This window comes from Xyrauchen texanus, chromosome 22 (assembly GCF_025860055.1).
Source record: "Xyrauchen texanus isolate HMW12.3.18 chromosome 22, RBS_HiC_50CHRs, whole genome shotgun sequence".
Classification (NCBI taxonomy): domain Eukaryota; kingdom Metazoa; phylum Chordata; class Actinopteri; order Cypriniformes; family Catostomidae; genus Xyrauchen; species Xyrauchen texanus.
In genome coordinates this window covers 23023758-23051334 of record NC_068297.1, presented here as the reverse complement: position 1 = coordinate 23051334, position 27577 = coordinate 23023758, and the positions used below count along the sequence as shown (strand labels likewise).

General features: G+C 39.9%; 1 protein-coding gene across 1 annotated transcript in view; it reads right to left on the bottom strand.

Moving 5' to 3' along the window:
- Positions 1-27577, bottom strand: part of adam12b (ADAM metallopeptidase domain 12b) — a 165662-nt gene that overhangs the window by 8841 nt on the left and 129244 nt on the right. Inside the window, exons 12-21 of the mRNA XM_052153684.1 lie at positions 22395-22572; positions 14753-14842; positions 11843-12038; positions 11026-11134; positions 9829-10027; positions 9256-9333; positions 6922-7030; positions 4349-4487; positions 3955-4063; positions 1777-2037 (exon numbers count right to left, since the gene is read on the bottom strand). Coding sequence (XP_052009644.1) covers positions 1777-2037; positions 3955-4063; positions 4349-4487; positions 6922-7030; positions 9256-9333; positions 9829-10027; positions 11026-11134; positions 11843-12038; positions 14753-14842; positions 22395-22572 — 1468 coding nt within the window. The remainder of the gene's footprint in view (positions 1-1776; positions 2038-3954; positions 4064-4348; positions 4488-6921; positions 7031-9255; positions 9334-9828; positions 10028-11025; positions 11135-11842; positions 12039-14752; positions 14843-22394; positions 22573-27577) is intronic.

The following is a 27577-nucleotide window of genomic DNA, read 5'->3' as shown; positions in this document are numbered from 1 at the left end:
TGAGCTAAGACTTTCATAGTGTATTTATTACGGTACTGAAGCTGGCCATAGTTAGTTTGCTGCACTGCCTTAAAGTCCTGCTGAGATTCAGAGCAACAGATGTTCTTCATGCTGTCTGATAGCATATCCATATCCCTGAGCAGCACTTATCATCTAAACCATATATCTTCACACACTTCCATCTCCCACCCCATCTCACAGGACAGCCCTCATGCACCCCTCCAATCTCATTCACTTCATATCACTTTCACTCATCCACCTGCTCTTTCTGTCCCACTGTAACATTTTCCTTCCTCCCTTCTTTGTTCTATCTTCAGTGGGTTTTGTCTTCATATGGAAAATGTATGTGATTTATATGGCAGTGGATAGTGTAACATCCTTGCTAATGGCTTCTTATCTCCATCCATTAGGTTTCTGTATCTGTTGATGGGTTTATGACCAATGAAATGGATCCTGTTTAACCCAGCACTTGTATGATTTACAGTCTTAAACTACGGTCACACTAGCCTTTGTGCAACATTCACTTTCATTCCTACGCATGCAAAGACAGGAGAGCAGAGATATGCGAAGGCTCTGCTTTCATTGTGTTCCAAAGTTCAAGTATGGTGAAATCTCACCTGCACATTTGTACATCAAAGAGACATTTGACTACTAGAGGATCCAAATTTCAGTGATTGACCTCTCGGTTCACCCCTTATATAATTATATATGTACAGTATTACTTAATTTGCTAAATTAAAACAAAAAAATTAAAAACTGAATGCATTAAGGAAAGGCTGTATTTAGAGGTAAATTAAACACTGAGATGAATGGCATTACTATTACTGCAAAAAACATGAGAACGATTTGTTTACCATTTTGACTGTCATAATAGGGTATCTATTTGCTTAGTCTGTTTATGACATGGAATCTTTTAAAGATAAAAACAAAAAATGTTTGGCAGATAGATAAGTAAAAATATACACTCAGTGAGCACTTTATTAGGAAGACCTGTCCACCTATTTATTCATATGATTATCTAATCAGCCAATCATGTGGCAGCTTTGCAGTGCATAAAATCATGCAAATATGGATCAGGAGCTTCAGTTAATGCTCACATCAACCATCAGAATGTGGAAAATGTTTTAACTCCGTGATTATCGACCATAGCATGATTGATAGTGCCAGATGAGCTGGTTTGAGTTTTTCTGTATCCGCTGATCTCCTGGGATTTTCACACACAACAGTCTCTTGAGTTTTCTCAGAAGGGTGCCATAAACAAAAAACATCAGTGAGTGGCAGTTCTGTGGATGGAAAACCTTGTTGATGAGAGAGGTCAATATAGAATGGCCAGACTGGTTAGAAATGACAAAGTCTACGGTAACTCAGATAACCGATCTGTACAGTTGTGGTGAGCAGAACAGCATCTCAGAATGCACAACATGTCGAACCTTGAGGCGAATGGGCTACAACAGCAGAAGTCCACTTCGGGAACTTTATTAGGACCATAGTGTTCCTAATAAAGTGCTCAGTGAGTGTATATCCATAATTTCCAGTACTATGCCTATGTAGAAAATAACTAGGGAGAAAACTTCTGGAACCATGGCCACAGAAAAAGTGGACAGGCACAGTTGCGCTCTACTATGTTTGGGTAGCCCTGCCCACCATAAAATCTAATTGCAGATTTTGTCACTTTACACAGCAGTGGGGACAGTAAAATGACTTGATGCTGGAAACTTGTCGCATCACACCTGGTAAGGACATTTTAATTACAGTCCTGGGTTAAAAAGCACTTACCTGTTTTTTTATGTACGGCAGCTGGCGAGGAAGTGTGTGGAAGCTTGTCGCTCTGACTGGTGAGTCTGTGTGTGAGAGCAGAGTCCTGTGAGGAGGGACAGTGGGCATGGACTGCAAGCCTTTGGTCATGCCATCCCCCAGTATAATGGGCATGGGGTGGGTGATGTGGACTGGCTGGCACCTAGTAGGACATTCAGGTAACCAACACAAATTGTGGAAGTTGTGCGGAGGGAGGAGAGTCTCTGAACTAGGATGAGTTGACTGTGGAGAGACAGACAGCTCTGGTCAAATTGACAATTTCAGTCAGAAGAATTCAGTATGAGTTCTGCTGCTCTAATGAACCACATTAAAGGATTATTCCTTGCTAAATACAACTTAGAAAGTAAGAAAAATGTCTGTACAGTAATGAACTTACAATGAAAGTCTATGGGGTAAGTATAGTACACTATGATTGTTTAAAATATGCAAGTGTTTAAAATGTGTAACTCTTAAATATTAGCATGAGATGAATGAATAAACTATTTATAATCAGTTGACATGGAGCAAACTCCACACACAGGAATTATGTTTGTAATGCACAACCAGATGTTCATCCATCTATAAAAGTAATCCCCCTCAAAAAGGCTTTGCTAATTAACGTCTCAGATAATAAACATTTTAACTGAATCCTTTTTAACAGTGCTCAATGGTACAAATAAATTGCTAAATAAAATTCTATATAACATGATACATTAGCTTAAGGTTCCCTGTGAAATGGGCGGTGTGTGTGACGTTGGCACCAGGGCGGTTTATTAAGGGCGGTTTTACTGCAACACTGCGGGGCTGTTGGCTCGATAGTGGGAATGCAGAGTCTCGTGGCTTGAGTTCCTTGGCAATTGGGCCCAGCTGGCCAGTTGTTACACTGGCTCACACTAGCCCGATGATGCAAAAGCTGCTAATTTGTGCCTCTTGCTGCATTCAGTGCAACACAATCCAATACAGATTCAGATGCTCTTTCACAAAGGCATTCATACACTACAGCTGTCTGGTATGGCGTACACACACAAATGAAGACGCACTCAAACATGTACAGCTTACAAGAACATGTGCAACTTTAACAAATGGCCGATCAATGAATGAATCAATCAATGCTTTCCCCTTCAAACACACCTCAATGCGACTGTCCAATCACATAAGTCTGATGTCCCCTCTAAGCATATAAAGGCATCCCTCCCCAACAGAGCAATCTCAATCCTTCTATTGTTACAGCACTCAATGTATCACACTGAATTAAAACAGATGCTTGAATGAATATCTGAGGATTTAGATCTAAATATCATTAATATTCTTTGAGGGACAATACCGGAAAATAAATCAATTATGCACCTTAAAGTATAATTCTGTCTAAACAGAAAGGCTGGAGGATGTCTTGGCTTGGACAGGCATAGTAATTCTGTGAGTGAGCTCACTCATCAAGCCCTTGCAATCTAGCAATTGAGAACCAGATCTTATATATGATCTTGGAAATGCTTGTTAATAAGGGTGTAAATATCCGTTTCCACTCTAAAACATGTGACACAACATAGAATCTGATATTTGGCCACATTTGGACTTTATTCAATTTTTGCTAGAGTTTTCAAAGATAAAGTCATTAACCATGTGCATTTGTGTGCATGTGTAATGATGACAGTAGAGGTATATGAGAGACCAAGGGGTCGTTCAGACCTAATGCATTCTTGTGCTAAAAAAAAGGCATCTAAAATACAGGTGTCTAAAATGTGTGTTGTTGCTGTTGGAGATGCTGAAAAAACAGCTGGACATGGTGCAATGGTCATAAATGTCAATCTTTGTTTACATAGAAAAACAATGAAAAAATTGATCTGGTGTGAATGGACCTTAAAGTAAAATTACAGGTTCAATATAAATTAAGCTCAGTCAATACAAAAAATAATTTTTTTCTTTTCTTATCTTTTCTTTAAAAAAAGAAGAAGCAAAGGTTACAGTGAAGCACTTACAATGGAATAAGTTTATAGGACATATTTTGGGAGGATTTAAGGCAGAAATGTGATGCTAATTATTTTTACCTGACAAAGGCTTCTAAAAAACACTGCACTGACCAAACACATCCATCTCTGTTTACAATTGGAAAAGAGTGCAGACGGACACAAAACATGTATGAACCCTTAACACCACACTTACCTTATCACATCTGGAGTGTAGAGGTAAGGTGGGGGGCTTGCGCTGAGGTGAGACCCTGAAAACAGACTGTGTCTGCGGGGAGTTGGGTACTCTCTTTCGCCCAACTGATCTGTAAAATTATGATAGAGGTTTCTAGTAGTTTTGCTTTACCTTAGTCGTGTTTGGGTGAAGCAAAGTTACTGTTAAACAATTGTCAAAATTGCAGGAGATGTTGTTCACATTTGTCCAAAAAACAGTAACTTTTTTCTTATATAAGACAGTGAAGTCTGTAGTTTCTAGTAATAAACAGCTGTAAGTATCATACTAGTTTATAGAGACAAAGTTGAGGATCTCTGGTGCATAGAAACCGGAAGTCAAACATATTTTTTTAGGTAAACTGTAGCAGTGACAATACCTGAGCTTCTGAATCGCACTCTTCTTATTGATGCAAAGCATCTGAACCAGCGCCTTCCTTCTCAGGCACAAAATCAGCCCAACCGACAGCAAGCAAAGGAGGGTGACCAGCGCGCCCACGGCCACAGCGCTGCTGTCAGCTGTTGTCACATAGGACAATATGTACATTAATACACACACTTGCACGTCTGTTGTACAGCACAGCACAGAATGGCAGAAAGGGAGAACACAAGGAAGTCAGAGTGAGGTTAAAGAGAAAAGGCTTAGAATGCATTTATTTACATCCCTCTGTGTCTCTACCTGCATTGCAGTTAGTGTGGGGAAGATATTTTTACAAGTTTTCTCAAAGCTATTGAGTGCCTGCAGAATGACAACTGAGCACAGTGCTTCAGGTTTCCAACATTAAATCAATGATGTTTTCTGTCAATGCTGTTATGCTATTCCACAGAAAAATGGTTTTGCAAGAACATTGTACTTGCAGGCTGTACTGCTCTACCTGCGGTACAGTTGTCACAAAGGAGATGAAAGCAATAAGACCTAGCACACAGCCTGAAGCAGTACATTCTGAAAATCTAAATGCACAAGGCGGGGAACATACTCCTCACAAATACATAAACACCAGCGTTTCTAGCTACACAAGTTCGATTTCATCCGTCGTTACGCTTCAAAACGAGTCAGAACGCAAATCAGAAAGCAACAACCCAGAGGAGAATTTGATTGCTCCGAGCTTTCTCTTTCTTCTCATGAGCTTTGAAAAGACTTTTCAGTTATCAGTGTATTGTCTCAGATGTCCTCTGGAGAAATAAAAATATTGTGGATAGCATAGTTTATTTAGTCATTGAGCCTTGGGAGAATTTGTTGAGAAAGGAGATCTCTTGAAATCTATGACTTTTGATTGCTGATTTTGTTATCTTCGCAAAAAGAGCAAAGTTGGAATCACTTTTAAAACTTTAGAAGAGGCATGCAAGACTAGTGGGGTCTTTTTTTCAGAAGAAACATTTGAGAAGCAGGAAACTTCTGCAAAATTTAATTTTTAAATAAAAAAATTAAATTGCATTTAATCATATTGGTGTCTAGGAGATTTCGTTTTCTTTGTATGAGACATATTACAGCCAGCATTGTTAGATATGCCACAAGGGGTGTTTTAGCGAGCATTATTCTTCTTCTACTGTAATGTTTTTTTTTCTTTCAGGCCAATTACTGTCATAGAGACATAACAAAAAAGAATCTTGTAGCACAAGTTAGTTAAAGTCAATTATAACATGGTCTGTTCTAATACTCTATTCTGACTGGCTGGAATGTATGCAGTTCAAACTGTGGAATGCACAGGTAGTTCCGGTCAGTTTTAATATTAATGCGCTGTTTGTAATCATAGCAACAGAACATTAAAGAGCAAACAGTGTGAGCCATTGTAATTGACAACATTTGCTAAACACTTTCATCAGAATAGCTAATATATTGGAATTCAGCTTGTTTTGCACAGAGGTTGAGAGAAGGAATTCAAGACCTATTAAATGCATCTTTCGCTGTCCGGCAAGGCGAGTCAAGATGATTGAAAGTGTAATGTGTTGTACATGTTATATTGCTGTGCTGAAGTGCCGCCTTTAGCCACCTAGAGCCCACTTCCCGCTCTCACACATCTCTGACTCAAACGCTGAAAGGGAAGCGCTGTTTCTTAATGAAATGCAGGCAGCATTTTGCAGTGATGTGCTACAATGCAAGGACAAATTGCAATTTCATTCTTAATTTAGTCAATCATGCAGCCTTGATGGATACCATACCAATGTTTCAGAGGTCAAAATCTGCAGGTTCCAGAGTGTTTTGATGGTTTTTTCATACAGTAAGTGCTATTTTACTGAATGCCACGGTTGTAACGTTGGTTTTTCCACATAAATGTGAACAGTGAATAAAAAATAAATACATTTTCTCTGGAGTGCCAACCCCTCTACATTCTGCGGATAGTATTATTTCTGGATTCACAGTTTTGACCAAGTGTGTGGTCACACTACTTTTTTTTCTGCATCTGATTTAGAACAGGCAGAGCTGTAGATCTGACTACCCTTAGATAAAATTAACCATTATTTTATTCATCCAGTAAAAATTTGCACTGCAAAAAAATCTATGACTATGTGAATGTGGCAGGGCGGAGGACGGGGCGTGGCCGTGATTCTGCACACCAGGCCCTTAATCAGGCTGATCAAGCCAGAGAGGGATAAAGGCGACCGGAGATGGCGGTTCGAGAGGGAGACAGTTACGGGCAGCTGCCTGGCATGTGTTTGACTTTTTGTTTACGTTAATCATTAAACTATTATTTTATTGTTAAGCCGGTTCTCACCTCATCCTTTCCATTGAACTTTGTTACAGTGACTAATCAATTCTGGCATTTAATCATGGTCTTACTGTTTTACCATGGCTTACTTAAAATGTCAACATGTTTATATCTAGATAATTGAATAATACCACATTTGGTTAATCATATAGATATATGAATGTAACACTATTGCCCTGGCCTAATTATGTCATGCTGTGTTAGTATAGTGAAAATTGCTCTAGGTAGGTCAGAAGTGCAGCTACCGGCCAGTCTCATTGGTCCACTGTCCACACTGCCACCAAACCCTGCCCTATCACAGAATGGAGGTGCCCAGAGAGCTTCACAGTGGCAGTTCTTCTTGTTGTTGCATTCCTGCAAACATCAAGCAATTGGGCATCAAGTTTAACCATCTGATCAAATTCTTTACATGACATAATAAACACAACATCCTGCTGTTCAGTGCTTAAGAAACTCTGAGGGATATTGGTGTGAAATCTCTTCATATGAATTCAGTTAATGGAGTTTTTGCTTGATTCATTTCTGCATTCAAGTGCAACAGTTTTCCATTTCCAAAACTTCAATTAAGTTCAGTTACATTTTTCCATCAGGGCATGTCAAGGGTCGCTGCATAATTTGATTTATGTCACTTGATGTTAATATCATAGGCAGAATATTAAATGTCTGCTGTCCTAGATGAAAGATGCATCTATGTCTTTCCCATCATAAAATATGCCTGAAATTTTCAGTCACTCAATCACTGCAACTATCTTGGATGCTGTGAGGTTTTGAAGTCAGTCTAGTGGTTTCAACATGCTGAACAGAGAGCATCAAACCATCAAAACAGAGACACTCTATATCTCACAGGACACTAGTTTTTGTCTGAGTTTCTATTATTTGTCTGTGTCATAGGGTGTTGGGTATTGGTCTGGGTCTTTGGAGGTTTGGTATTAGTCTGGGACTTTGGAGGTTTGGTATTGGTCTGGGTCTTAGAGGTTCAGAGGTTGGTCTGGGTCTTGGAGTGTCTGGTATTGGTCTGGTTTCACAGGGGGTCTGAGACTGGTCAGGAGTTCAGGGGGTCTCTGATTATTTAGGGACTTTGGGGGTCTGGTATTGGTCTCGGTCTAAGGGGGTCTGGTATTGTTATGGGTCTGCTGTTAGTCTGAGTCCTGGTATTAGTGGGTCTGGTATTGGTCTGTGTCTTAGAAGGTTTGTGTGGCTGGGCGGAGGACTGGGCCGGGTCGTGATCCTACACACCCGGTCCCATAATTAGCCTAATACGGGACCAGGTGTGTAGGATCACGACCCGGCCCCGCCCTCCGCCCTGCTGCAGTTTGGTATAAGTCTCGGTCTTAGGGCGTCTGGTATTGGTCTGGGTCTTAGAAGGTTTGTGATTAGTCTGGGTCTTAGGGGTCTTGTATTGGCCTAGGTTTGCATTTTAAGGGTGTGGTATTAGTTTTTATCTTGGTCTCAGCGGGTCTGGTATTTGTCTGGGTCTTTCTAGTATTGGTCTAGGTCTGGGAGGATCTGGTCTTGACTCCAACTCTAGAATGAGAATTGAGTCATCTTAATGTTACATGAATATTTATTAGACAGAAGTTGCTCGATCACATCAGTGCTTGTTAAAACAGCTCAGAGGAAGATTAACTGCTGGGCAGTCCAGGATCCCAGGATGCTTATGGAGTTACCAGATATTAACAATGATCAATATGCCTGGCAGTAAATTTCCAGTAAGGTAATAAACCTAGGCCAAAAATAAAGTTATTTCTTAGAAGATTTCAAATCATGTAATTGTACAGCCTATAGACAGAAATGAAGAATTCATAAAAAGCATTAATCATCAATGCTTTAGCTGACACAATCCCAATATAGGAAGTGTAAAAAGGGAAAATGAATAAAACATTTCACACATATGACATCCAGGGCTGACAGAGGGAATGAATGCAAAAGACAGCGTGGGGGGGTTCTTGGCCCCAACTGATAGCGATTGCATTTCAGCACTCCTCTGGCAAAAATGCATATGCATTTGAGCCAAAAGATGATGAATGGCACTTTGAATGGAACACAAATGAATTAAATATGACTGCTATAACCTTATTGGGGCGACAGAGATGGATTGTAAAGTACTAGAGCAGCAGCCAGAAGTCACCCAGCATGCAGGGAGCTTAATAGTGTGGTAGATAAGGTGAACAGGGTTTTGATTGATTAAATATGCATATTATATATGACTGACACAGGGTTACACTGTGATCTAATTTAGTGTGGAATGGTCCTCTCCTCCATGCCTTTAACTGCTATTTCAGTCAGAGCACTAATCTAGTTTAGGAGAAGTTAGGAGGGCCTAGTTAGCTAAGTGCTGTTAGGGGCGCATGATGTCCTCTTGGCAGACAGCAATACTAAAATGAAATGGATGCTTCTCTAGAGGGCGGGAGTTTCAATAGAGGGCAATCATTTGTGCTGACTTACCATCAGCATTCCCAGCCCCAATCTGAGGCTAGTGTCTTCTGTAATATCTAACATCTGAGAATTGAAAACATGAAATGCCTTTGATTTGTTAAAAAAAAAAAAAAAAACTTCTGACACAGCGCAAAGAACCTTACCCCTTTTCCATTACACTTCGCAGAGCACACGTGCACTCCAAACACACTGACATTCTGACACTGCCTGTTCAAACAGATCTGTAATGATGAGAGAGGGAGATGGAGGGAGAAAAGAGAAAGAAACAGAGAGAGAACAGTTAATTTTAAAGAATACAGTGGCTCCAGAAAGTAGGACACTTAAGCAACACTTAAAAATGTATATTTATGAATGTAATTGCATTGCATAACAAAACATCAAACCAAGCAACATTTTTTAAGAAAGCGCAATTTGCAAAAAGAAGTTTATAAGGTTTTAAATATGCAAATATCCATTTAAAAGTTAAATGACAGTAATTGTAAAAATAAAAGTTAGTTCTGGAAAAAAGTATAGCATCATCATTTGCACAGACAACTTTGTTTCACATTTTAGCATCTAATGAAATGAGTTTCCAATTACTTTTTGGGGCCACTGTATCAAGCATACAGTAAAATATATAAAAAATGTAAAAAGGTTATTGCCCTTGACTATATAATTTCATGATCAAAAAAATAATCTCTGTAGCACTTGATCTGTGTAGAAGATTATTCTCATACCATGCCCTCAGCACACTTAGTCCCTGCCAACACCAGTCCTGGATCGGGCATATCGTCACCCAGGTACACGTGTGTTCCGCGGCACAGAATACGCCCACCCTCTTGCAGAGGTATATTTGTCTCTATGGAAACAGCATTGGTCCCAATCACTGGCCTGTTGGCACCACCTTGGCACTGAATTTTTCCACACTTAGCATCCCTGTTTCAATCACACACAAAACAATGAGTAAGGCAGAGCATGAAAAAACAGTGCTAAAGGTTTTCAAACTATATATAATGTGATAATGTGATAAAAAGCTTTAAGTTCATCCTGATCTGTCAAAAAAACAGAGGATATCTTGTTGTCTTGAGGTAATCTCCCCATTCACACCGACTCACTCATGTGTGAAGAGAAGGAGTGTAATTAATTGCGACAAGAGATTACACGCAAAACCACGAGGCTGCCTCTATTACTGAATAATAATGCCACAGGCTCCAAAGATATGAATAAAATTACATTCATTACAATATTTTTGATGGAGCATCCCATAATAATTAAAAAGCAAGTGACACAAATTTATCAAGATGACCTTAATGTTCTGCAGTTCACACTTTCTTCATACAACATTCTATTTTTTCGAGAATGTGTATCATGCAAAGCCCTGATATTCTGTTGCTGGTTCTCCATTTAAATTTATTGTGTTTTAGTGTACTTTCACATTGGCATGACAAAAACCACACATGTGTATTGCTAAAATAGTGTGTATTGCTAAAACAAAACAAAACTTAAATGTATATTTTATTAAGAGTGGTGTGTAATTTCTGCATCACTAGCCTTACCAAACATAAAATAATGACCCCCAAATGTTCGCCCATCTGCCTTTGGTCAGGCAAACAGAGTCCCAACCCAAACTGAGTCAATGTTGCTGGTCGGGATGCTCAATTTGACCAGAGAATCGCACTTTACAGGGAAATCAATCTGTAAATGGCTTACTTTTAGTTATCTCTGTATATTACTTTATGCTGGGATAGGAGAAAGTATTTTAACATTGTAAAATGACAAACTTCACCTTTAAATAAAAAGTGCAGAGAAAAGTTTGAAATTATCAATAAGCAAATTTAATAAATGAATGTAATTGCTGTCGCTGGCCAGTACAGTATTTAAAAGGTGAGAGTGCTGCAGTAGAAGTGTAAAAACAGGCCCAACTTTCACTGTACCTTGCTTCGCATTTAGCAAAGGAACCTTTGGCGTCTTTTCCACAATTCCCATAGGGATCGCCTGCAGAGTTCACCCTTTCAAAACAGATCCCTGGGGCAGGTTTCGCTCCTATACAGAGAGAAAGTGAAAATAAGAGCGAGACCTACTGCCCACTGTCAGAGATGGAAATATGACACTGTTACAATCTCTCCATCTTGTTTGAGTTTGTATATAAGCTGAAAACAGATGAAAGGATAGCATATGCCAAACTGTGGCTTGAATCCTTTTGGAAAAGAGAATGATCAGACATATGGAATAAATAACAGAAATTAGTGTGAGCTGTTTTACCCCTTGAGCTTGAATGTATGTAGACTTGAAAAGGAAGCCCGGGCTAGACAGTTGTTACATGTGGAATTACAGTGTCAAAAATCTATGATTAATGAAGCATATCGTATATTATCAAACAGTCTATTTTTGCACAACCAGATAAGCCCAGATACCAAACAGGAACCTCACTGCCATCCATAGATTAAAGAAATAGATCACACAAAATGATAATTCTGCAGAATACCTACACCTTACGGCATGCATTTGATTATAGAGCTATAGTGGATGGTAAAGATTATCAGTAAATAATGAATTTAGCTCTTTTACTCACACAAAACTAGTAATATAGCATGCAAGTTATAGAACTACTTTTATACGGCGCTTTTATAATTGTACATTTTACAGCTGGTGGTCACAGGTATGAACTGTGTGAAGATACTTAAAATATCTACTTTTTTGGTTTGCAATAATATGTGGAGGAGTAACATTTAAAGTAACTGTGGTACTGACCTGGTCCCCATAGGGTGATGCATTGCTGCTCGTGGGTCTGGCAGATGCCATTGTAGCAGTAACCATCCATATTGTGGCATGCATGCCCATCGTGCAAGTACACATTGGCAGGGCAGTGGGGGTTGGTACCTGTACAGAACTCGGGCAAGTCACATGAGTTACTGGCCTCTCTACAAGGGGTCCCTGCTGGTTTTAACTGCACACACAGACAAGAACAAAAAGGTCTCAGACAACAAATAAGAGAAATGCATAGTGACACTTGAGGGTGATTTCTGTCAAAATAAAGCAAAGAGAAAGATATACTTAACTCCAAAGTAGGTGGTGTGGGATAGCCCCAAAGCCATGCTTAGAAAAGCTTTCAATCATTTATAAAGACTATTGGCTAAGAAACATCAGATCTGTTGGGTAAATCTTTTTCAGTTGTTTAAAAGTTAGAAAGAATATTAGAAATAGTTGAAAATTGGAAATTAAAATGTTGTCATTAATTACTCGATCTCATGTCGTTCCAAACCTGAAAGCTATTGTGGAACACAATAGGAGAACGTGGGGGTGTATCTACATACACCAAATCACACAACTACGTATGGCTTTTGACAACTTGAAAAATAGTGCATGACTGAAAATGGACTACTTTAATTATTATAATTTTTTTCCTTTTGTACTGTGTGGACCTTGAGAGTCATGGTCACTATAAATAAATATTGTATAGCCTGAGACAGCTATTTAGTTTTATTTATGTCAATATAATGTCTGATGCATAATAAACATATGACAACAGTAGTTTCTTGATAAATAATAATTTATGTCATATGTATGACATCACAACCCTGTTACTTTGAATATCTTTCCATTCAAAAATCAAGTTTTATATTTTGTAATTTTCTATTTTTTTCTTTTACACATACTATGCAAAATAACTTTAATGAAAAAGATGTACTGTATATAAAATATGCTATTTGATGTACAGAATTTTCTGAAAGCACTCTGGGATACATATGAATTAGCAGTGCCTGTATTTAAAGGGGTCATGACATGAGAAACCAAATTTGCCTTGATCTTTTGGTATATAAGAGGTCTTTGTATCATTAAAACGTCCTGCAAGTTTAATATTTTAAGACATCCTCCCCATTCTAAACGAATCATTTATTTAATCAAGCTCAAAATACAGCTCGTTCTGGATTCATGGTTAGAAGTGACGTGTCGGTTAGAAGTGACGTAACAGCGTTTGCATATGACCGCCTCCAGCACAAGATAACTACGCTTTAAGCGCAAGACAACTACGCTCATTTCAGTATCGCCGTGCGCCTCACAAGTGTTCAGTCGATGGACAGCGAGCTCTGACAGAGACTACTTGTGCACAGGAAAATTACGATGCCACACAGATGTGCTGTTCCTGGCTGTGGTCAAACAAAACCTCTGAATAAGCTGACGAAAGATCCAGACGTCAGGGAAAAATGGATGCAGTTTATTTTTTGAGGACGTCCCAGTCACGGCAGTGTTAACTTAAGCGTTTGTTCTGTACATTTTAAGGATGACTGTTTTGAGAACAAATCTCAATATGATGCTGGCTTTGCCAGAAAACTGTTGCTCAAAGATAAGTCCGTGCCGACTATTCTGGGAACAACGACGACGCAAACTGTAAGTAATCTATTTTAAACTTTAAACTACTTTTTAAAGCGCAATTTCATTCATTATGAATAATCACAGTGTTTTTACTTAGTTTACTTGCATATTGTTCTGGCTGGGAGCGTCAATAATTGATACATAGGCACTGACGTTAGCCAATCATAACAGTGGGCGTTAACACTGAAGTCTTAAATGGAAAACGCCCCCAAAACAGACTGTTTGAATCAGAGGATGAGAAACAGGGTGGGAAAAGGTCATAAATCACTAGATTTTAAAAGTTTTTCTTAAAAAAAAATATATTAATACTATAATTGCACCTAAGGGAACATAATAATACAATAAAAAAAACCATGTCATGACCCCTTTAATTGTTTAAATGATTGTCAGGACTCTGGAACAGAAATGTAATTCCATTATAATATTTCATATGCCATAAAAATATGGTCATGTTTTGTTTTTAACCCTATTTACTTGCAGTGTCAACTAATAGGGGAAAACACACATACACAGGAGCTCGGTGTCTCATTTAAAGAAATCATTGTCATTATAGTAAAGGAATATCATATCCCTCATATTCAAAAATGTCTCTTGAGACATTTATCTATAATAAAAATCAAACATTAATAATTAAACACAAAATTATACACTTAATGTTCATCTTTCTATAAAATGTGTTGAATTGTAATGTAGACATTTTTAGACTAAGGAGAGGAAGTTGTTGTGGCCAAACCCCAAAATATTTCATATCTATGAAAAGAACATGGGCCCAATTTAAGATACCCTTAGATTTACAACTGTGGCATGTATGGTCTCAGAGAATTTTAAACCCAAAATTTTGCATACAAATGACAAAAATGAATGGATTGAAGGAGGATAGAAAAGAGCTGCAAGAAAATTCTTCAACATTTAAATACTATAGATTATAAACCATTTACATACAATACAATTACCATCGCAACAATGACTGCATCACCATGTGAGCCCTTTAGATCCGAGGAGCATTGCTCTATGTGTAGAACCGCTCTGGGGTCTGTCCCTGGGGTATACCACAACAGAGAAAAGGGCCCTGTTCTGGCTTCTTTCCTCACTCAGTACATGAAGCTCTCTGATTTATGTGTCTGGAGGCCTGAGAGGAAACTCAGTGTCTATGTTTGGAGTGTTAATGTTGGTTCATGTTGCGCTTATTAATGAGCCAAAGAGAATGAGACTTCCACGCCTTTCTTTAGCAGACAGAGAAAGAGAGAGTGAATGAGAAAGAGGGACGGGAGAGTTTTAGAAAAGTACCTGGCAGTCTTCACAGCACTGTCCATGGGCGCACACAGCATCTCCCTTGAGAGTGCAGGTTGTAGCGTTACAGCAAGGGTTCATACACTCCTGAAAAACACATGGATGACAAAGGCTATAAAAGGTATTGTACACCATTGTATCATCTAAAATCTTGAATCGCTTGGCCACAGCAAAATTATCAGGTCAAAGTCTATCAACAGCATCTGTGGCCATGAAACTGTTAATTACCACAGACAAAGATGCAATGATGCAAAGCATTCTGTAGGGTTTAAAGTAGGAATGTGCAGATCATATAGTGGTGGGACTGTTCTAGGCAGATTAATTCTGGTTATGCACTATGGGACAATGCAAAGCTTTTGCCCTCCCCAGTTCTCCCAGATTTTACATTGCGAACCGGTTAGCCAGTCGTAACAATGGTCATTGACATATTGAAGTATAACAATAAAAGTACAGTAACAACAGTGCAGGGTGTAATCTTATTACAAAGTATCTAATTAAGGTAATCTATTTACTTTAAATACAAAAAGTAGTGTAATATTACATTTTAAATTCTTGTTATCAGATTACTGTTATTGACTTTCAATTAAATTACTTGTAAATGTAACCCCTCTCTCTGTTCTTTTTCTTGGCTATTTTCCCCAGAGAACACACAGAGGCACCATTTAATCTTATGCATGGTGTATTTAATCTGGACACGGGAAAATACCTTGGTATTAAATAAAGATATTGCATTTTCCAGTCACAAACTGCCACTTTCTTCCACAACAGATTTAGAACTAATTTTATCTGGAATGCAGTTGCATTAAACTCACATTTTTCTCTCTTTTTTAACATAAAACAATTCAACAGTAAAATACACATTGGACACCATACCTGGACATGGGAAAAAACACCTCGGTATTAGATACAGATATTGCATTTCCAAGTCTCAAACTATAAATAAAATACATACGTACACTGGCGACCAAAATGTTGGAATAATGTACAGATTTTGCTGTTTCAGAAGGAAATTTGTACTTTAATTCACCAAAGTGGCATTCAACTGACCATAAAGTATAGTCAGGACATTACTGATGTAAAAAACAGCACAATAACTATTTTAAATAAGTCTAAATCTAGACAGGCCCCATTTCCATCATTCCAACATCATATTCTTGAGTGATCATGCTATATTGCTAATTTGGTACTAGAAAATCACTTGCCATTATATCAAAGATAGTTCAAAGCTATTTGGTTCATTAATTGAAGCTTAACATTGTCTTTGTGTTTGTTTTTGAGTTGCCACAGTATGCAATAGACTGGCATGTCTTAAGGTCAATATTAGGTCAAAAATGACAAGAAAATAAACAGCTTTCCCTAGAATCTCATCAATCAATCATTGATTTGAGATTTGAAGGCTATACGATGATTGAAATTGCCAAAAAAACTGAAGATTTCATGCAAAGGTGTACACTACAGTCTTCAAAGACAAAGGACAACTGGCGCCTCTCCAGGATCTCTTTCTCAGTCTTTAACCCTCCCCCTTCCGGGTTTGCGGAGCAAGGTAAGTGCTTTGAGTCTTTTCTCAGCACCCAAGCCTCGGGACACACTTTGGCCTACCGACGTGTTATTACCTGCTACCGATTGTCCCTCTAGTGCCCCTCACACGGAGCTTGGTTGCATGGCTTTCACTATCCAACCCGTCGCATTGGCTGGCCAGGACCATTCGACTCGGCTACGCAATTAAATTCGCCAGGCTCCCGCCTTGTTTCAGCGGTATTTGGTCCACCACGATGCGTGGTGAAAATGGCAGCGCCTTACGCGCAGAGATTACAACTCTGCTACTCAAGGATGCGATAGAGCCCGTCCCTCCAGCCGAGATGAAGAAGGGTTTCTACAGCCCTTACTTCATCGTACCCAAAAAAGACGGTGGGTTGTGGCCAATCTTGGACTTGCGAGTTCTCAACCGGGCTTTACACAAACTGTAGTTTGTGGCAGTAGACCTGAAGGATGCGTACTTCCTTGTCTCCATCTTGCCTCGAAACCGACCCTTCCTTTGGTTCTACCCTTTGGCCTGTCCCTGTCCCCTCGCGTCTTCACGAAAGTCGCAGAGGCAGCCCTTGCCCCGCTACGGGAAGTGGGCATCCGCATACTCAACTACCTCGATGACTGGCTCATTCTAGCTCACTCTCGGGAGTTACTATGTGCTCACAGGGATCAGGTGCTCAGGCACCTCAGCCGTCTAGGGCTTCAGGTCAACTGGGAAAAGAGCAAGCTCACCCCGGTTCAGAGCATCTCTTTTCTTGGCATGGAGTTAGATTAAGTCTCAATGACAGCATGCCTCAGGATTAAGCACGGCACTGCGGTTCCTCTAAAACAGTTCCAGAGGCTCCTGGGGCGCCGCTCAGGTTGATGCATATGAGACTGCTTCAGCACTGGCTTCAGACTTGTGTCCCGAGATGGGCATGGTACCACGGCTCATTCTGTGTGTTAATCACCCCTTCCTGCCATCAGACTTTCAACCCTTGGACAGACCTCTGTTTTATGTGGACTGGAGTCCCCCTACAGCAGGTGTCCAGATGTGTCGTGGTCACCACAGTACCTCTCAACGGGGTTTGCACTTGCCGCTTGCTCCTGGATTGGTGGTCCAGCTGATTTGGGACCGGTTCGGCATGGCACAGGTAGATCTCTTTGCCTCCCAAGACAATTCCCACTGCCCGCACTGGTACTCCCTGACAGATGCCCCTCTCGGGACAGACGCACTCGCACACAGCTGGCCCTGGGGCTGCGCAAGTACGCATTTCCCCCAGTGAGCTTTCTTGCACTGATTCTGTGCAAGATCAGGGAGGACAAGGAACAAGTCACCTTAGTGGCTCCTTACTGGCCCACTCGGACTTGACTCTCAGATCTCCCTGGCAAATTCGCCTGAGGAAGGACCTTCTTTCCCAGGGACGGGGCACCCTCTGGCATCCGCGCCTAGACCTCTGGAAACTCCACGTCTGGCCCCTGGATGGGACGCAAAAGATCTGAGTGACTTACCACCTGCGGTCATAGACATGATCAACCAAGCCAGAGCTCCTTCTACCAGGAAACTTTACGCCCTAAAGTGGCGCTTGTTCAAATTGGTGTTCTTCCCAGTCTGAAAACCCACAGAGATGCGCAGTTCGGTCAGTGGTTTCATTTCTGCAAGAGAGGTTGGAGGGGAGGCTGTCTTGATCCACCTTGAATGTGTATGTAGGCGCTATCGAGGCCCCCCACGATAAGCACAACTTGATTATCAGGTTCCTTAGAGGAGCCCGGAGGCTGAACCCTCCCTGGCCAAGCCTGTTCGCCTCCTTGGATCTCTCAGTGGTCTTCTCGGTCCTTCAGAGACCCCGCTTCAAGCCACTTGACTCAAGTTGAGCTCTTCTTGAAGACGGCCCTCCTGATAGCGCTAGCTTCCATCAAAAGGGTTGGGGACCTGCAAGCGTTCTCTGTCAGCGACACTTTCCTTGAGTTCGGTCTGGCAGATACTCACGTCATCCAAAGACTGTGACCGGGCTATGTGCCCAAGGTTCCTACGACCCCCTTCAGGGATCAGGACGTGAACCTGCAAGCATTGCCCCAGAAGGAGGCAGACCCAGCTTTTTCGTTGCTGTGTCCGTTACATGCTTTGCATATCTATTTGGACTGCACGCAGAGCTTTAGATGTTCGAAGCAGCTCTTTGTCTGCTTCGGCAGACGGCGCAAAGGGAACGCCATCTGTTATATACAGTTGTATATAAGCAATATCACACTCGCAATCATGCTATATGGCCCTAAATCAGCACTGCTGTGACTACCTATGGCACTCAGCCTGCAATGTATTGAAACACGATGAACTTAAACAAAAGACATATCTAAATTCAAATTGCACTTTAAACTAAATGAAAAAAGCTATTAAAATAACTAAGTGATTAAAAATCTTATATATAACCACCTCCACAAATCCAAACATTTACCTTCTTCAACGGCCCCATTTGCCATCACGCAAGTATCAGTCTGCGGCAACATGTGAAAATGACTTATAGCCTACAAATTTAGAATTAAATACAATCATAAATGTAAAGATAATTATAATAATCACCTTAATAAATAAGCCCAATAAATTCCTCTGTGTTCCTAAAATAATGCTGTCAAATGTGTGTTCCTATCGAATGTGTTTGCATTGCGTTTTGGTAATTCAGTTAATGCTGCCTATAGAAAGTAAAATAGAACTACTATTGTATTACTTTAAGGTTTAATCACTTTCTTCTTTGTTTCTTTAATACAAAGATGCCTGTATATATTACTGAACCTGCGAGTTGCATTCACAATATGTAAGAGTGAACTGCTCCATGGAAATTAAGCAAACTAAACTCACAGCACCTCACGAGATGATCAGAGATAATTTGCAGCAATCTCATAGATTATATTATTCTTCCAAGCAGTTTTCAGTTGAATGAAATAGAGAAAAAGGAGCGATAACTCTCTACATTTGCTTGATCCACTCTTTACATTCGCTTGATCCATTACACGCCTCTGGACAAACAGAATCAGACTCGAGCATTGGGGGCTTTTCTTTTGTCTGTACTTAAAAATAAAATAAAGTGTGTTTCTTCAAGCGCGTCTTTTTGACTAACAGCATTTCTTGTCATGTGTCACTCTGAGACGTCTTACAGGTCACTCACCTGTTGCGTGTAGATTATCAAAATTACTTGCATATGAAATACATCTGGACGAGGAGCTCGCAAACTTTTTACTCATGAATATAAGTTCCCAACCCCTGGTTTAGGGTAAGGATGTCTGTTTTGTTCACCTCTCATTTAATTTTTTTAGAACACTATGGGTTAGATTTTGGTTAAAGTTTAAGGTTATGGTGGTACATTTTACTCATTCAAATCTTCATCTAATATTCACCTTAAAAACGTTGTCTGATTCAACACTATTATACTCGCTTTTGACAACCCCCCTTACATTTCACTAGAAGACTGCAGCGAAACATGCAATAAGGCACAGAATTTAGTTAGCAAAAATGTTGCCATGTAATGTTCATGAGATCAGGCTAGAGAAACAGAATAAAATATGACCCCTTTAATTTGGCATGAGTCAACTAGAGGAAAAAGAAAAACAATGGAAAGCAACAAAAAAACTGAACATTTGTCCAGTTTGATCAATGCCTTGGATATTAATTCCAGGTGTGGTGTTTGTGTTCTTTTAGAAAATTCCCTTATGTCAACCAGTTCTTTGCATCCATGGAAACCAAATTTTTTTTGGAAAAGTTGCTGTGGGTTTGTGTGCGTGTGTGTGTGTGTGTGTGTGTGTGTGTGTGTGTGTGTGTGTGTGTGTGTGTGTGTGTGTGTGTTGACATGTCTGGTTTAAATAAATAGTTGATGCATTGTTCTGATATTTTTTTAAGTAATTTTCTCTGAACTCTTGATATCAGTGAACTGTGTTTGTTTGCACATGTGTAAAAGTGTGTGACATCATCACTGACCCAAGGTGGAAATGACAGGGATGTCGGAGTCCTAACACAATTGAAGGAAAGAGGACATTTATCTCAGAGGAGAAAATTAGAGGAAAAGATAGAGAGGAGTGAATCCTGATTAAAACAGCTTAAACAAGCCTAAGTAGGTTTGCTTGTCTTAGCTGGTCTCACAGGCTGGTCTGTTGACTGATTTTAGGCATTTTTGAGTTTGTCAGGCTGGAAGACCTGATACCAAGTCCAGCTTAACCAGCATGTAGTTCCTCTAGTGGTCTAGGGTGGTTTGTGGTGGTTAGTGCTGGTTTGGTGATGGTATAGCTAGTGCACCAGCATAGCAATGCTTTTCACTAGCATAACCTACCTGGTGAAGCTGGCTGACCAGCATAGCCTTTTTTTTATAAAGTTGGTTAAGCTAGTTTAAAAGCTTGTATAAGGTCACCAGCATCCCTTGATGAGGGACCAGCACCCAAACACAACATAACCTGGTGACCTGGGTGGTAAAGTAGGAGAACTTAGTTATCCTCCAAAGAAGCTAACGAAGACCTCAAATCACATTTTTATTTTTTATTTCATACACCCCAAAATCATGACATTAGGTCTTTTCTCTTTAATCTCCCTCACTCCCTTTCTCCCCCTCATTTCCTCTTTAACAAGGCCCTGGTACGTACTGGGAGAGGTGCTGAAGGGTTAGGTCAGAGTTAGTTGGGGGGCTCTTTCTTCCTTCTACCCAACACTCAAGTCCTGCTGCTGAGCTTTCTCTCTTTGCTCTTTACTCACTTCCTCCCTCATTCCCTCTGGTGAGATCACTGACGCTCATGAGCCAGAGTGCCAGTTTAAAAGCAGACTTTCCTCCATGAAAGATCTTAGACTTTAGATTTCATGCTAGACTTTCATGCTAGACCTCGATCTATACTTCCATCGCATTACATTACAATATATGTTAAAATGGTTAATGTATAGATTTAAGAGTGGAATTCCAAAGTTACCTTTTATATAATGATAAATTTGATATAATATTGAATAATGTCAGGAAAATTGCTGGTAGTATTATGGACATGACACACAACACCCTGTATGTGAACAATCTTTAAAAAAATAAAGACCCAATAAATTGGAGCAGAAAATCAAAATTGAACACTTTGGCTTGTGGTGTGTACATAGCCATAGACTTATATTACAGAAATACATGTAGAATTTTTTCTCAATTATTTTACATGAATTGAAGCTATGAACATTTGCATCTGCAACATCTAGAAACATAATCCTGACCAGGTAAAATCTGTGCAAATATTACAATATTGTATTCCTTCCTGTGAAAAGCTGGACATTTTGTGATTTCTTAGCAATGCTCTAATGTTAAATTCAGATTTCCATGGTGAAATTACTAACTATGAATAATTTCAAAGACTCCCTCCAGAACCTGTAATAAGATTAGAGACATGGCAGTGACTTCTGCACAGATTGGGCTGTTTAAAATTTCTTTCACATTTTATAATGTTTAAATGTAGATACTTAGCAAGTGTTTAGCAGATCTTTACAGATATGAGAATATGTTGTTGTTTCCAAATATAAATTCTGGAACAGATTTTGAGGTTAAAGGCTAAGATCAGCAAGACTTTCCATGCTAGTTCAGGCTGGTGAAAATGAATAGTTATCCCAAAAACAAAAAATCTTTTATTATTTACTCACCCTCACGTTGTTCCAATTATTTTGCATAAACCTATCCTTGATGAAAGAAAGCCATATGAGCTTGGAACAACATGATAATCATTTTCATTTGAACTATACTTTTACTGATGGTTAGTGCTGGTCTGCTGCTGGTCTTGCTGGTGAAACAGCATAACCATGTAAAACGTATCTGGTGACGCTGGTCGACCAGCATGGTCTTTCAGATAAAGCTGGTTGGTCAGGGAGGTCTTGCTGTTGTAGACAGCATATTAGCTTCCAATGCTGGGGACCAGCATCCAAAACACAGCATGAGATATTTTCCAGCAGGGCTGTGAATATTAAACCAACCAAATGAAATTGCAAAATTAAAAAAAAAAAAAACCCCACCAAAGACTGTATATGAAGCTGGATTCGGATAAAATTTAGATGAATCCTGACAACCAAAAGAGAGACTGGGACCTGCTGTGTAGTGACGTTAAGAGGTCTTTGAAGTGTGTGGCTCTTTCATACCTCTGGCTCTCCACAGTCACACTCTTCTCCTTCCTCGATGTATCCGTTGCCACATTTCTGTCCACCGTAGAGCATTTTGACTTCAGGCATATTATACAAACACATGCCCACCCCCTTCTCCAGACTCATCACCAGATCCTTCTTACTACAGGTACTGAACACTGTGGGGAAGGGGTACCTATTTAGAGGAAGGGAAATTAGAATGAATTAACTGAAATATTGTGGATTAGCAATAACACAATTGGCTACAAGTGCACTTTGAAAATGTTTTGCCAATAACAGCCATTCCATGTGAATATCTGTCAAGCTAAACCATTTTGTATGCTCAAAGCAACTTAACTTAGCGAGTGGGAGAGTGAGAGACTGCTAGCACTGCAAAAAATAGTTTCCTTAATCAGTATTTTTGTCTCGTTTTCCAATAAAAATATTTAAAACATCCTAATAGAAATATAAACTTAATTGAGGAACACAATAAAGACAACCAAACATGTTTTCAGGGAATACATTTTGAATTAAGTATATTTTTCTTACCCCACTGGTAATTGTTTTCTTTATTTAAGCATAAACCTCATAATTTGTTTTTGCAAAGTTTTACCAAATAATTTCATTGGTTTATATAAATTTGCCAATAAACTTAGTATACTCTGAAAGCAACCCTTAATATATTAATAAAGAAAACTTATCTTGCTTAAAATATTTTGTATTATTAAGACAAAACACTGATTAAAATATGACATTTTGCAGTGAGATAAAATAACCAAATAAACTAACTGTGTATCATTGCACACAATACCAATGACTCAGCCAAGCATAAAAAGTTGCTAGAATTGAAATTCCCAAAGTCAACACTGCCATTACATCTATGAACAAAAATGAAATATAAACAAAGCAAATTAGCATATGACCTTCCACCATGGCATTTCCTGCACAAATCCCCTACGTGATAGAACACCAAGCCAGACACTAATGCTCTTCCAAACCCATGACAATCTTTTTTCTGTGGAACAGAACGAGGAGAATTTTGATAAATATTTTGATACATTTTGACTTCTAGCCATTTAATGAAAGTGAATGGTGACTGAGACTGAACATTCTGCCTAACATCTCCGACTGTGTTCTATTGAAGAAAAAAAGTCATACAGGTTTTGAACAACATAAATGCGAGTAATCAATGAGAATATTCAATTTTAGGGTGAATTATCCCTTTAAGCAAAGACCACAGTTTTAATGTTCATTATTATGTTGTCTTGACAAAGCTAATTAGGGCCCAAGCACAAAGTGCGTAGGACCCTATTGTTTTCGTTAGGATTATTATTATTATTATTATTATTTTTTTTACGACTATTGGGGCACTTTTGGGGCTCTTAACGTGCTCAAAAACTCTTGAAACTTTGCACACGGGTCAGAACCCGCGGCTGTCAGGGCCGGGCTGAAGCTGGTACCCGGGCGTGGCAGGGGGCTCGACAGCGCCCCTGGAACAGGGTCCGAAATCTTGGTCTATAACTCAAACACGCTTGCATGTAATAATATGAAACTCGATGCACGTATAGATCTCATCGTTTCATATATCCTTCATACTTTTACTTTTTACCCCAGGCCAACAGGAAACCGTCTATTTAGGGTTGTTTGAAAACGCACGCAATGGAATTTGGAATACTCCTCCCAGAGAATTCCACCAATCGCCACCAAACTCGGTCAGCATGATGTCAAGACATTGAGCATGAAAAATTGCCGGCAGATTTTTGATATCTCGAACGGTTTGGCCGTGGCGAGAAGCGAAATGATGCCGCAAAAAGAGAAACAGGAAGTGTGTTATAACTTCTGCATACATTAATTGATCTCCATGAAACCGCAGCAGCGTGATCGCTGGAAGAAGCCGATCGCATGGATGTGACTATTGTCAGTCAAAGTTATAGCGCCACCAACTGGCAGAAGGAAGTGTGTCACTTTCAAAATGCTTTGAAATCACCCACTTATTTTTACCCGATTTACTTAAAACTTTAGGTGTATAATGTAAACACACGGCAGATGTAGACATGTGAAAGGATTATTGATATCTTCGATACTGTCGCAGCGGCAACGCTTCAAAGTTGAATATTCTTTTTTGATGCTTTTGAGACTCTTAGCATACTTGAAATTGCATGAAACTCGACAGACACATCACATTTATTAGCCAGTACACATGTGCAAAGTTTCAGAAACGGGCGTGGTGCAGGGGCTCAGTAGCGCCACCTTTTGACAAAAGTGGGGGGTTGCTTTACACTTTGACCCACAGTCACAAAACTCAAGATTTTTATTGTTCTCATCGAGCCGGACAACTTTCTAATTTACAGTCATTAGCTCAGACCAACAGAAAGTCAGATATTTTGGTTTGAATGTGGATGTTTTGGAGAATTTTCTCTGCCTCTCTCACTGACCCTACGTCTCTCTGTGTCTGGGGGAGGGGGTGATTTGGCTGTTGAATGAGAATGCTTTTATTTTTGTTTTTCAAGGTTTTGGGGCCCTTAACGTGCTCGAAAACTCTTGAAACTTTGCACACGGGTCGGAACCCGCGGCCATCAGGGCCGGGCCGAAGATGGTACCCGAGCGTGGCAGGGGGCTCGACAGCGCCCCTGGAATGGGATTCGAACACTTGTCCGTATATCAAACATGCTTGCATGTAATGATATGAAACTCGGTACACTTGTAGATCTCGTCGGGCCGAACAACTTTCGTGCTCTAAGTTTTACGCCAGCCCAACAGGAAGTCGTCTATTATGGGTTGTTTGGAAACACGTGCTCTGGAAATATATATTTTCCTCCTAGAGAATGAATCCAATCGCCACCAAACTCGGTCGGCATGAAGTCAAGACATTGAGGATGCTACATTCGGACGGATTTTTGATATCTCGAACGGTTTGGCCGTGGCGAGGAAATTGATTTAGGACTAAAAATGGACACATAAAGTGTGTTATAACTTAGTTAGTTCTATCTACAGTTACAAAACTCGGCGTGTATATTGTTCTCGTCAAGCCGAACAACTTTCTAATTTACAGTCATTAGCTCCGACCAACAGAAAGTCAGATATTGTGGTTTGAATGTGGATTTCTTAAAATTTTTCTCTTTCTGAGTGACCCTCCTCCTCCCTTTCTGTGTTTTTTCTCTCAGTGTCTCTCTGTCTGACAGACAGAATGGGCCTGCCAAATTTTTTTTGTGTGTGTGTGTGTGAGGAGGGGGTTCTCTGTTGGGTTTAGATTTTAAATTCTGGGACTTTTGGGGCCCTTAACATGCTCGAAAACTCTTGAAACTTTGCACACAGGTCAGAACCCGCGGCCATCAGGGCCGGGCTGAATCTGGTACCCGGGCGTGGCAGGGGGCTCGACAGCGACACCTGGAATGGGATTCAAACACTTGTCCATATATCAAACATGCTTGCATGTAATAATATGAAACTCGGAACACTTCTAGATCTCGTCGGGCCGAACAACTTTCTAATTTACAGTCATTAGCTCAGACCAACAGAAAGTCAGATATTTTGGTTTGAATGTGGAACACATTTCAAATGAACTTTGAAGCTCCAAAAGCACATCAAAAGTAACATAAAAGAAGGGAGTGTGTTATAACTTCTGCATACATTAACTGATCTCGATGAAACTTCAGCAGTGTGTTTGCGGGAAGAGGCCGGTCGCATGGATGTGACTACTGTGAGTCAAAGTTATAGCGCCACCAACTGGCAGAAGGAAGTGTGTCACTTTCAAAATGCTTTGAAATCACCCTCTTATGTCTCAAGTGAACAAACAGACCAACAGAAAATCAGATATTTTGGTTTGAATGTGGAACACATTTCAAATTAACTTTGAAGCTCCAAAAAGCACATCAAAAGTAACATAAAAGAAGGGAGTGTGTTATAACTTCTGCATACATTAACTGATCTCGATGAAACTTCAGCAGTGTGTTTGCGGGAAGAGGCCGGTCGCAGCATGGATGTGACTACTGTGAGTCAAAGTTATAGCGCCACCAACTGGCAGAAGGGAGTGTGTCACTTTCAAAATGCTTTTAAATCACCCTCTTATGTCTCAAGTGAACAAACAGACCAACAGAAAGTCAGATATTTTGGTTTGAATGTGGAACACATTGCAAATGAACTTTGAAGCTCCAAAAAGCACATAAAGGCAGCATAAAAGCAAGGAAGTGTGTTATAACTTCTGCATACATTAACTGATCTCGATGAAACTTCAGCAGTGCGTAAATTATAATTACATTAATAAACCTGAACAGACACCTCCGGATAAATACTGGCCTTCTGGATTAACACGTTTAAGTGCTGCAAAAGATATTGACCTATGACATCAAAAATTATTCTACATTTGAATTACCTCATAGATGTGACTATTGTGGTTCACGGTCCTAGGCACTGTCCCTGTCTCAAATGGCACACTTCATATGAATTTTCAGTCTTGTGTACTTATTTCGTGTGTCCATTAACTCCATGAGACCGTAGGGTGTCTCATTTTTCATTTTAGGTATCGGAAGGGTGCTCACACATACTTTGTGGTTGATATGTGCCCTCCATGCGAACTTTTGCAGAGCCCACGCTGATGCGAGCTCTACAGCACACGTCTTCTCGACGGTCAAAGCGAGGTTACGTTATTGCCCATCGTGCACAGCGACCCTAAAGGCACGGGGGTGGCGGTGCCACCGGCTTGGGCCTGCCATCGCTGCTCGCAGCTATATTATATTGTTGTTTTTCTTTTCAAAATCCCTAAAACAGGATTAACATTTCTGAATTTAATCCATCCAAGAGCTTTTAAACTATATACACTGAACTTGGCACAGACCTTCAGGCAATTCTGACTTGGGTTGCGACTTTTCTAACTGATCAGAATAATGTTTTTTTCGCACAGCGGACATTCAAAAATAACCCAAATCCCATTGAATTAGACCTAAGGGGCAGTCACATTTACCTTTGCATGGCAAAATCTCATGGGCAAAAAAACGAAATACGTAATCTCAATGGGAATCTGCGCAATCTTTAATTTAGCACAAATTTCAAAAAATTTCCCATTGTAGAAGTTCAAGTTCAAGCTTGGTTTGGCAGAGACTATGTGGGCGGTGCTTCAGCTACACTAAATATTCACAATGGACAAGGATATCTTGGCGAGTTTCTTTTTAACTTCTCTCTCACAGAGTATAAAATGCAGCATT